This window comes from Misgurnus anguillicaudatus, unplaced genomic scaffold (genome assembly GCF_027580225.2).
Source record: "Misgurnus anguillicaudatus unplaced genomic scaffold, ASM2758022v2 HiC_scaffold_31, whole genome shotgun sequence".
Taxonomy (NCBI): Eukaryota; Metazoa; Chordata; class Actinopteri; order Cypriniformes; family Cobitidae; genus Misgurnus; species Misgurnus anguillicaudatus.
Window position 1 is genome coordinate 726,571 of NW_027395281.1, and position 13,278 is coordinate 739,848.

Here is a 13,278-nt window from a genome sequence, read left to right on the forward strand (position 1 = left end):
AAATCAGACAGAAATATAAAAGCAAATAATCATCTATTGAATAACAGATGATTATTATTCTGGATTAACTCTTAAAAATAATATAAAAATATGTTCATAACTCACCCATCAGACAGCAGAAACACAAAGAGAAATAAACAAACATGAGAAACATTTTCTTCATCAGATGTTGTGTGAGATGAAGACGTCTCTGTGAGCTCTCATTTACTCTTCATACTTCCAGTTTAACACCTCTGTGTGTTTTTTCTCTCTCTGATGTTTCCGCTAAACTTGTGTGACATCATCACATGTTGATATCACCAAGAGTTGTATGGACTGTTTTATTATACAACAGTTATTGGCTAAGAGCTCTTCCCAGCCATGCGATATCCTGATAACACCAATTTATTGTTTAGTAAGTACAATAATCACTATCCTCATCTATCTGACAAACTAATGAAACCATACTCACCTCACCTCAAATGATCAAGAGACTTCAAGGGCCGGATCGAAAAAAATATCCCCTAATGAAGCCAAACTTTATCATGCTGACATTAACCATACAAACTAAAATACAACTAGGCCATAAACTGCTCATAAGTCAAGAAATTAATTTACCTACTTGAATATGTCCTTTTTAAATGAACATGAAGAAAGTAGTAAATAAAACCATTATTTTTTCTTTGCAAATAAACATTTTGTAGTAATGTAGGACTGTAAATAGCCATTTATCATGTGTTGAATATCATTACTGCTTAGCAAAAATGCTGAAAATGTTACGGTTCATTTTTAATCATCAACTTACAAGAGGAGCATACAAGCAGAAATGTTTGTTTATTTATTTGTGAAGAGAACAGATGAACATGAACGTGCATCATTTTACATGTTTAACATCACATTAAGCTGATAAATGAATAATCTTGCATTGACAGGCAGCTGAGACAATAAAACACTAACTTTTTGTTGAACAGGCAAATATGATCAAATTACAAAATACAATTGCAAGTCGGCGCGCAGATCAGTTTGTTTACTACCTACTATTTACCTGAGCATTCAGTATTGTGCAATATAGCATACAGAAGGTGAGGGACATTTTGGGGGGAAAGAAGTGCTGCATTTTATCATTCAAACATGTGACTTTTCATGAAAATTCAAGATGGCTGCCACATATGACGTCATAATATGCAAATTTAATGATTAAATTTAATTAATTTTTATTTCCCTCCATAAAGTGTTTCATCCTTAATATTTCTCTAATTTACAGAAAGTCTCTATCTCTTATCACGTTTAAGATATAGCCTTTTGAAAGTAACATGTCAAAATTAAATGTTTTAGGAAAAAACCTCTGGCGCCTAAAGGGTTAAAATAGCAACAAATGTGAAAAATGTAAATTAAATTAAAATCATGAAACTGTATGTGAGACCATCTTGTGTAATAAACGCATGCAGATTAATGCAGACCCTCGCACTCTTCCATTACACTTCGGTTAACCCGATCTGACACATGCATGCACGCGCGCACACACACAGTCATGCACGCCAGCAAGCACTCACAAACATGCACACACACAGTAAAGTTGCGTAATCACAGACCAGTAGGCCTACTTAGCAACGAAGTTGACCAAGCCACCACGAAAAATACCAGATTATCTGAGCATCATGTCCATGCAAAGGCAGCTCAAATGTGCTCTATCACGCAGACTTTGAAACAGCAAACAGGGAAAATAATAAATATCATGATGATTAACATACTGTAGCATCCTGCTAACGTTAGCCAACTCCATTTGCCATAAGTCCTGGAAAAGCACACTGTGTAAACTCGATCATTATCATTTCCTGCTGCTCAATCTGGTCCAAGCTTCTTAATCCTTTATTTATTCTTCAACTGAATGCCTTGTAAAGGGTGATTTTGTAAGCATAAAATCATATTTACTTTCATCTCAAGATATTTTACTTGCTAGCAGTTATATGGCAATCTGCAACACGGTTATGAGACTCTGAGAATGATCCAATCACTTGAGGTCAAAGACATAAAAAACACTATTGATTCGCTCACAACATAAGTGGGAGGGTTTGGGGCGCACAGTCCTGCGCCCAAGGCAGATCCGAAACCAGCCAATTAGAGCTCAGCCTCAGGTCACATGTTTTTTCCCTTTTTACTGACCTACATACAGTACAGGCTGTTTCTCAAGATGCGTTCTTCAGCGATCTTGCGTCCTTGTGTTCTCGCTCTACATCGTCATTAACCGTCAAAGTTCAATTTCAATTCTCAAGAATGGATGTGTTCTTGATATCGAGGATGCATTGGCTGTTTCTCAATTCCAAGAACGCAACGGACTTGCGTTGTCGTGGAGATCGATCTTGCCAGGTGACCTCGGAAGAACAAACTCAAAAGGTCGTGAGAACACAGAACGCACTTGTGAGAATTGAGATATGTGCGTTCTTCCTGTTGGTCACCTGACCTCCACCATTGTTTTGCCCCAATGACTTCTGGGGTGTAACGCGATTTCAGCGCGCAAGTCTGCACTGGATGCATCCTAGATATCAAGAACACATCCAGGTATTTTCATGCGTTCTCTGTACTTGCATTCTTGAGTATTGAAATTGAGCTTCAACGTTTAATTATGACGTAGAGCGAGAACACAAGAATGCAAGATCGCTGAAGAACGCATATTGAGAAACAGCCATTGAGTGCAGACTTGCGTGCTGAAATTGCGTTACGCCCCAAAAGACATTGCAGCAAAACAATGGCAGAGGTCAGGTGACCAACAGGAAGATCGCACACATCTCAATTCTCACAAGTGCGTTCGGTGTTCTCGCCACCTTCTGAGTTAGACCTTCTAAGGTCGCCTGGCAAGACCGATCTCCACGAGAACGCAAGTCTGTTCTTTGTATTTAAATTTTATTTTGTATTAATTTGCACTATATATTTAACGTTTTGGTAACATGTTAAAGTAGCTTTCTTTTCTGGCCAACTGTGGGGGCGGCGCCCCACCGCCCCCTATTGACCAGCCACCACTGCTAATAAGTATAGTCATTTAGCTAAGGCAAGGGCAACATTTTGATTTTGACATTGGTGGTGGGTATGTAAACAATGTAATTATCTTAATCATATGTGTCATATTAAGGTTAAACATGTCATGTGTGATGCCAGTGAAAGTTCTGACCTGGGCAAGTAAAATACTGAATCATCAGATTTCTTCCCAATATGATCCAGCAGAAAAAATATAACACATTATACTTATTGTGCAGCCATCACAAAAAAATTAATAATTAAACAATGTGTATTTTAAACTTATTTTGTGCACAAAACTGTTAATATAACAGTAGCCTGACTGTATAATCATGCACATCTTTGAATCTTTGTTCAGACTGATCTTTAAGGCACCAAGGAGCTATCATAGGATGGGGTGAGAGGGAAGTTGAGTTGATGTATGTATGTAAAAGTAGTTTTATATACACATACACAAAGCAGCAGTAGTAGAGCGACATCTTGTGTCCAATAGCAGATATTCACCACTACAGCTCAACCTTTGATTGACAGTTGTCACTCCACTAATGTAAACAAAGCAGACAAAGACCAAATAATAATAATAGACGTTTATAAACTGATACAAAGCATCATAATAACATTAGTATATAAATATAATTTAGTCTAAATTATTTCTCTTAGCAAGTAATTGATCATTTATTGGAATAAAATCAGATCCCATCCTTCAAGAGACACATGTTGCTTATCAGTTAATGCATAAACACATAACACAAACAAATGCTCTTGATAAAATAATATTAATACATTTATGTGACTTGATAATATAAAAAAGTGGTATATTACAAAAAAGGACATTAAATCCACCCCTTTACTGCATTCCGTTCCTATACAAATACAAAAAGACACTGATCAAAAACACTGAACGAAATTTGAAAGTTTTTCTTATATTTTTATACTGAATGTTTGTGACAGTTACTTCTGGGTTAAGGTGAATGCTGGTCTGGAAAGAAATGTGGTTTTGTTCTGTTAGTGGACACAAGATATATGAGTCTGTGTTTGACTTAGTGGCTGTGGTTGATGTGTATCTGTGAGAGCATGTGAGAGGTGAACTGTGTGTGTAGTGTGTGTTACACACCATGAGAAACAAACTATACAGCCCTGATCTTCTGTACTTTTATTCTACCTCTCATCTGCCTCCATAAATGTAAATTTGTATACTTCAAATGTTTATATTTCAAAGTCTATTTTATTTTGTAAATATCATTTGACTTCTCGATCCTTCATCTATCACCCAGCACCTAATTTCCTTAATGTTCGTTGCTATTGTGCTATTGTTGTTTCTTGTTTTATGAAAAATGCTTTTGCAATATTGTAAGTGACACAATCGTGCCAATAAAGCGTCTTTAAATTTAAAATTGAAAGCAATGCTTTAATTCTGTTCATGTAGCTAAGTCGGTATAGAGACAGAGCGCAGTTATGCAAATTTGAAAACCACGCCCACCGGGGGGGAAATCAATCCAACCGTCTCCATTGAGTTTGTATTGCGAGAAGCCGCCTCCTTGTCATTTCTGGCTTATAACAAAAAACTGAATAATGCCTAAAAGCTGCTGTGTGACAATATGTACAGCTAACAAGCCAAAGAACCCAGAAATAAATTTTTATAAGCTGTCGAGCCGTAAAACCCAGCCTTTAAGAAGAATAAAGTGGATCGCCGACTACGTTTCCCCCTAGTGGACGCAGTTCTACTAATAGAAGTACTATGAAAAGTTGCCTGTATCCATTTTTGTGTCTTTAAACGCTCGTTTTTTGGGGTCGACAGCTTATAAAAACTTATTTACAGATTAAACTTAAAAACAGAATAATACCTAAAAGCTGCTGTGTGACAAGGTGTACATCTAACACGCAAAATAAATAAATAAATTAGGGCTGTCAAAATTAACGCGTTAATAACGCGTTAACGCAAATTCATTTTAACGCCACTAATTTTATTAACGGAGATTAACGCAACGCGCAATTTCTGTTTGACCCTTGGTCCAGCCCATAGTTGAATGAACAGAGACGCAGACAAATGTGACTCTCTCTAAATGAGTAAAAGGTTTTCATAGAAATAAGAACATTAAGCAAATCGTCTACCAAATCCAATGCTCTAAATGCTCGTTGGACATCTGATATGATCTTTATTTATACGTCTGAGAGGTGTAACGTTCCCGTCCTCCTAATGCTTAATCTAATACAAAAATGCGTCTCAATTCATTTTGGTTTCGCTTTTATGCATGACTTATAAAATAGACTGCAGGACTTGCTTGATGTTAAAATAGTCATTAAGAGAGATAAAGTTCGGTACCTGATTAATGTTAAAGAGTTATTAAGAGCGACAAGACTCAAAAGCGATCCCCTCACGCTGACTGACTGATATCTGAAGCGCGTGCACACAGACGCGCGAGTGCGCGACCCGGATATATAGACATCTACACAAAATTACAGTTTTACAAATATCTGTTTTGATAAGAACTCACGCAGGTAGGCTCTATAATCTGTTATGTTTTAAGTAAATGTTTGGTTAACTGTTGGGTAAAAATATCTGATGTATAACATTATATTAGATCACTTAGATTTTAAGCAGTCTGTCACAATGTCAATCAAACAAAAGAAAAAAAGTTTAACATATATTGATAATGTTTTTGCTTTGTGTGGCCTAAATCTATTAGTTTAACCAGTGATTTTAAGGTATTGATGTGGTAATATAATGTATGGATGTGGAAATGTTTGTGGTAATTTGACTCTTTCAACTTCAAACAAGTGTAGTTCTGTCATATTTTGTTATATTTCAACAAATCATACATTGTTCTTTGTTTTAATAGAGAATGTCAAAATATGAACAGCTTTTTTTTAAATTTGCTAATTCCGACTCAACTTGCCAGCACAGGTCACAAATGATGCAGCAGCAAACAAAAATGGAGAAAGAAAAATCTTCTGAAAGGAAAATTCATATACAAAACAATGGCTGGTGAATCTGTTAAAATGTAAACAGGCTGTTGTTAACATACATTTCCATAAAGCATCTATATATGTATATATGATTAGAGTATTAAAAACCTGAAAAGTGTTAAATTAGGGTAAATTTAGAATGGATAAAAATGTGCGATTAATTTGCGATTAATCGCAGTTAACTCATGAAATCATGCGATTAATCTAGATTAATTTTTTTAATCTATTGACAGCCCTAAAATAAATACGTTTTTATAAGCTGTCGACTTCAAAAAACGAGCGTTTAGACACAGAAATGGATACAGGCAACTTTTCATAGTACTCCTATTAGTAAAACTGCGTCCAATAGGGGGAAACGTAGTCGGCGATCCACTTTATTCTCCTTAAAGACTGGGTTGTACGGCTCGACAGCTTATAAAAACTTATTTCTGGGTTCTTTGGCTTGTTAGCTGTACATATTGTCACACAGCAGCTTTTAGGCATTATTCAGGTTTTTGTTATAAGCCAGAAATGACAAGGAGGCGGCCTTTTGCAATACAAAGTCAATGGAGACTGTTGGATTGCTTTCCCCCCCGATGGGCGTGGTTTTCAGGTTGTGACGCGCTGCGCTCTGTCTCTATTAGAGCTATGGAAATGTCATGGGTTTAATTCCCAATAAACTCACCTACTGACAAAATGTACAGCTTAGTCACTTTAGATAAAAGTTTCAGTACACTTTACAATAAGGTGTACTACATTGGATAATGAACTGCACTTATACAGCATTTATTAATCATTGTTAATCTTCATTTCACAATTACTAATACTTTATCTTGTTAACGTTACTTAATGCACTTTGAACTAACATGAACAAACAATTAAAGCTTGATTTCTAGTACATAAACAAAGATTAATAAATACTGTAACAAATGTATTGCTCATGGTTTGTTTATGTTAGTTAATACATTAACTAATGTTAACTAATGAACCGTATTGTAAAGTGTTACTAAAGTTTCTTCTAAATAAGGCAATGCAGAATAAATGTTTGCATGCAAGTCAAAGACTCGTGAGGTGAGGTTTCTGTTATTATATCTAACACACACTTTTATTCATTTGTCAAATGATTTCATCCAAACTCTCTTTACATTTTAATTTGGGTTCTGTCTGTTGGATTTAAACCCATTGCTAACCATCATGCTTTACCAGTAGAGATACATGAACACTACAAAACAGTTACCTGACTTTAGTTCATGTTTATCTGATTTATGGTAATCATCGTATACTGTTTAATCATGAACAATGCTTATAAATACTAGGAATAATCTATTTAACGTGAATAGATAAAAAACACTGTGGTTTAAGAAATGCAGGAGCAGAGTAACAGAAACACTGATGAAACACGTGTATATAGTAATTTTATTAACAAGACCAGACAAAGACTGAAGATAACGTGTGTGCTATCAGCTAAGTTAAATGACTGGCAGATCCGTTACACCATGAACATACAGGTGGATATTCAACAACTTGAACTCATTGATATAAGGGTGATTTTGTAATGCTTTTGTATTTGTAATGTTGGTTATGAGACACCTCTACTGGACGTTTCTCTATTCATCAAAGGTTTTAATTCATTACAAAGCTCTGCAGGTAAATCTGTGACAGATAAAATCAAAAGATGATCAGAGATGAAAAACAAGCTGGTTGGGTAACTCTTGATTTGTTAAGCAGAAAACAAAGAAATAATCTGATACTGTACAACCACAGAACTACATTGTTTAAATATTAAGCCTTTATAAGTATATTGAAGAGTTTAGTTGCAAAACGAGATAACCACCGTTTTTTAATTGTTCAGAAATATCGTTTTTTTGGTTGTGGATTCCAATTAATTTCAATGCAACTGCAGTTGGTTTGTTTTGATTTAAACCTTCATAACTTAAAAAATACAGCTAAGTAGCACCATAAAACTAAATAATAACATGATAACATAATAATAAACATGTTACGACAAAAATTTATCTCATTTTGCAACCAAACTCTTCATATATATACTGTATGTGTCCACATCAAAAAGCAATTACACACACTACAGCTTAAAAACTTTTTCAAAAACAGAACTTTTTATTTTAGATGTAGGTACAGCAACAGAGTCACTTGTTTTATTTATTGATATAGACACTCTTGCAGCAGTACATTACAGTACAGGACAGCAATATTACTCACCTGTGACAACCGCACGCAGTCTCATAAAAGAAACATTTCCATTGATGACGGTCTTTAGTGTATAAACACCAGCGTGTTTGTGTCTAATGTCATTGATGGTGAGATCTCCTGTCTGTGGATTCAGCTCCAGTTTATCTTTAAATATGCCATTATCACCATCATATGTATGGTAGGTATTAAGGGCGCTGATTTGAGCTATGACAGGGTCTTCATCTCCAAACATCCACTCAATCTTTTCACCTGTCTTTATTTCAGTAATAGAAGTCTCCAGAGTGACTGATTCTCCTGCATTCACTGTCATTTCTTTACCTGTAACAGGACCATATTGAAACCAAAAAAATTACTTTGAATAATTCATAATTCGTTACCTATTTCCCAATTGAGTCGGGTCCGCCGCATTTGCAGTAGTGATGACGATTTTCGACAACAATCTCTAATTTTATCAGAGAGATTCAGACAAAGATCTTACAATGAAGAGTGGATTCAGTCTGCGGTCACTCGTTTTAAAGATGTTTCACAACATGATAGTCTTGTTAAGAACACTAAAATAGTTGACCGGCGTTTGAATTGTTACATCCAATATTCGCCCGTCTCTATGAGCATTCAGAAGGTTTTATTGAAACATTGGCATATTGTGGAAAGCGATCCTAATCTTAAGAAATGTTTTGAAAAACCTCCCCGCGTAGTGTATAAGAAAACTCCTAATCTCCGAAACATCTTGGTTAGAGCTGATTTGAAACCACCGAGTCATTTCTTAGATAAAATACCTGATGGAAATTACAGATGTGGCAACTGCCAACAGTGCAATTTTACATACAAGACCTTGACTTTCACACACCCTCACACAGGAAAAATATTTAAAGGGGTCATATGATGAAAATGTTAGCATTGCCACTTTGTAGGTTTGAGCAAAATGTGTCGTTTTGGGTGTGTTTTTTAAAATGCAAATGAGCGGATGAAGTGCAAACACTGATCACAATGATGGTGATTTGTTGTAATTGAAACTCTATTGTGCTGTCAAGTCCAAAAATGTGTCGTTTTGGGTGTGTTTTTTAAAATGCAAATGCAGTGCAGTGGTTGGAGAGTTCAGATTAAGGAGGCGGTATTATTCTAATAAGATATCCTTATGACATCATAATGAAAGCCAAATTTCAATGACCTATTTTTGCTCACACCTACAAAGTGGCAATGCTAACATTTTCATCATATGACCCCTTTAAGATCAGAGGCACTATTTCTTGCAAGACGGCTAACGTCATTTACCTTTTGCGTTGCCCTTGTGGGTTGTGTTACATTGGAAAAACCAGCAGACCTTTAAAAACTCGTATCTCTGAACATCGATGTGCGATTAGACATCGCGACCCAAAAAGTCCGGTTGCACAGCATTTTACTGAGTTGAGACACTCTGTTTCCACTCTGCAGTACATTGGCATTGAGCAAGTTAAATATCCACGCCGTGGTGGTGACATTAATAAATTGCTTTTACAGCGTGAGCTGTATTGGATTTACACATTAAACACATTGTCACCAAAAGGTTTAAATGAAGAATTTGATATTCGTCCTTTTCTTTAATGTATACAAGTTTTTATACTTTTGACATTTTTTTGGTGATCAGCTGTGATTTACGCAATACTTGGTATCTGTTTGTTTTGTGCATTGTGCATTTTCCAGTTGTTTTCGTTTATTTTCATTATTATTTTCTCCTTTATTCTATTTTGTTATTGATCATTTCTCATTGTTATATATAAGAATTATTTTTCGTTTTTGTCAATTTGGTTTGATCATGTGACACCTCATTACCTGGTGGTATGTGTATAAATAGTGGTTGAGCAGCTGGGCTAATTTGTCTGATGAAGAGCCTGCGTGCTCGAAACGTTACCTGATGCCTAGCACTGTTTTTAATTAATAAACATTTTTGATATTTTTGGAGCTTTGGTGTTGCCGACTTTGCATCATTACTACTACGTTTTTTTGTCGAGCACCCTATTTAAATTGATGTGCGTGCTTTAGCCTGCTCTTTGAATAATTCACCACAATGCCAGGAGAGATGTTTCATAATCTAATGCTAACTCTCTTCAAAAAATAAAAAATGTTGCAGAAAATACTCACAGATGACAATCACATTGAATGTCTTTGACAAGAGTTTACGTTTTGTAATATGTAGATGATAAAGTCCAGATTGTTCATTACTGATGTCATTGATGGTGATATCTCCAGTCTGTTGGTTCAGTGTCAGTTTGTCTTTAAATCTCTCATCAACACACTTGCTGCTTGTTTTTTTTATTTTAGCAATGGTGACTTCTTTAGATCCAAAGCTCCATATAATACGAGTATCACTCAATATTTGAGTAAGATCATTGTGTAGAGTAACAGAATCTCCCTCCATCACCTCCATCTCCTTATCTATTACAGCTACAAACACATGTGATTACAAACACAAAATGCACAAAACATGTCATGTGTGTATGTTATCAATTCTACTTGATGGAAATAATTCTTATTACTTTGTTGTTAATTCTTACCCAAATTTGGTACTCTCCCCTGAGCCCTGAAGCAATACCAAAACACAGCAACAGCTACAACAATAATGAGCAGGAATGCACCACAAACTTGTGCCAGAGTACTTAAAGACAGAGCCAACGCTGTAATGACAGAAAAATATATTAGTGTAAATGAATCTAATCTATAGGAAACAGACAACACATGTGAGTAAAACATGGTAAATAACACTACATTTATTAAAAGAGAATCATAAACACCATAAACACATTTAATGTTACATCAGGTCAGGTTTTGAGATAAAAATTATAAAAACGGTTGAGACTTTTCAATGAAATCCAGCGTTAAACAAATACAAAAGCAAAACTCTATACTGCTACCCCGACTAAACATAATGCTGGCATTCTTGTCCTTATATCCAAAAACACACTTATTCATTCATGCCATAGTTGAGTCTTGATATAAAACAAAGCTGTCGCGTGAAGTACCGCCCGTGACTTTTTCCATATGACCCTGCCGGAGCTCACCCTGTTGAGTGGCAAAACATTCAGCAAAATGGCTGGCTGTTCTAGTGGCAGCTGCGAAAATGTCAGAATTTTTTGCCACTCAGGGGGCGTAACCACAGTCACTTTCGCCGAAGGTGACGTCACTTGCATACCCTCTATACCTTACTTAAAACAATGTGTACAAAAATAATGCACTATACTTTTAATTTTATAAGTTAATCCAGCATATTATTATTATTATTTAGGAGTGTAAAAGCTTTTCAGTGCATGTTGTGTGAATGAGATCATGAGTTACTCACCAGTGACAGTCAGAATGAATCTTCTGTGTAATGAATGTCTTTTACTGCTGATCTTTACTTCATAAACTCCACGGTGTTCAGTTCTGGTGTTTCTTATGGTGAGAGATCCAGTTTGATCATTTAGATTCAGTCTGTCTCTGAATCTCCCATCATCACCGTCATACGTAACAAAGCGTGCATCTGGTTTACTTATTTGAGCTATTTGTGTGCGTTTATCTCCAAACATCCATTCGATAAAATCACACATCTGAATATCAGCATCAGTGTACAGCGTGACTGAATCTCCTATCATCACTGACACTGACTCTAGTCCACCTGTTTCAACAAAAACCAACAACAATATCAGCCATTTTCATTTTATTTCACGTATTTATCTCACTGAGATAACAACAGAAGATGGTTTGTTCTGTTAGAAAATCTGGCATCTAACAGGTTATTTGCTGAAAAGAAAATGACAAAGTCTAGTAGAGTAGGCTATCTAAAAGTGAACATACAGGTTCACAGAAGAATGTTACATGAATTGTTTACCCTAACTTGATAATTCATTTCCTCATACCATTTGCACTTGTGTATACTTTCTTTCTTCATCTGCAGATTTTAGAAAAGAATAACCAATCGCTGTAAATCCATGTAATACAATGCACTTGATTTACTCACCACGGACAATAACTGTGAATGACTGATGTATGGTATAATTGCTAATGCTGATATCTACTTCATAAAGTCCAGAATCTGTGTTTCTGATGTTTGTGATGATGAGAGATCCAGTCTGATGGTCCAGTTGCAATCTACCTTTAAATATCCCATTATGAACATCATCATTTGTAAAGAAGATACCATCATTTCTGTCAAGTTCAGCTATAGGAGAGTTTTCATGTTGAAATCTCCACCGTATCACATTATATGTCTTGATATTAGGAACATCAGTGTGTAGAGTAACAGAATCTCCCTCCATCACTGATACTTTTTCCATCTCATCTGTATTACCAAACACACCTACAGACACAAATATATATAATATGTTGTATATCCTCTAAATAATCAGCTATGTCTGAAAGTTTTTCATATATACACACACACACGCATTTTATGTCCACTTTTTACATTGATTGTTATATGTTATTGTCCACACGTAGTCCTTACATATTTATTCAATTATGTTAGTTATGTTTATGTAAAATACAGGACACACACACACACACAAAAATTAATAAATCGCAGTGAAAAAGTGAAACCAAAAGTGTTGCAGAAATGTTGATCTTACCGTTGATAAATAAAGAAATAATGAAGAGTAAAGTAATCGTCTTCATGTTGATGTAGGTGTGCATCAAAAATGTAAAGATATTCAAATGGCCATTGTTTGATCTCTGAGTGTTAGTAACAGCTACACCTGTAACCCACAAACCCAGTGACATATATTACAACCTTCTGAGATATTTGGTGTCATTGGGCGGGGCATACATTAACAAAAATGCAAGGCTCTCTCATATGGGTAAAGGTAAGGGAATAAGAAAAGACACGTGACTTACACCATAATGGAACATGACAACTCAATCAGGGGTGTCACAACACCAAGAAGTCGGCCGTATTGGTGGTCCTGAGCGTTAACAATGCCATTGACCCAAATGGAAAACAGTAAAACATGTATGTGATTGTAGGAAATATGTACAGGAGAAAACAAAATTAATGGAGTATCTTAGTAAAAATGGACAAAAGGATTTAAATTTGGGGTATAGACGGTTTCATCGGACGCACGTGATACACGTCTGGATCCGAACCTTACTTCCGGTTTCGTTTTTTAATGGTCTGACTAGTTG

General features: G+C 35.6%; 1 protein-coding gene across 1 annotated transcript; it reads right to left on the reverse strand.

Moving 5' to 3' along the window:
• Positions 1 to 7,516: 7,516 nt before the first annotated feature.
• LOC141362955 (uncharacterized) lies at positions 7,517 to 12,451 on the reverse strand. The gene is made up of 6 exons (XM_073865276.1): positions 12,119 to 12,451; positions 11,462 to 11,776; positions 10,680 to 10,799; positions 10,228 to 10,569; positions 8,158 to 8,466; positions 7,517 to 7,590 (listed from the first exon to the last, which is right to left on the reverse strand). Exons 1-6 carry the CDS (start codon positions 12,432 to 12,434, stop codon positions 7,517 to 7,519), a joined length of 1,476 nt encoding a protein of 491 aa, XP_073721377.1. The 5' UTR covers positions 12,435 to 12,451.
• Positions 12,452 to 13,278: the final 827 nt, after the last annotated feature.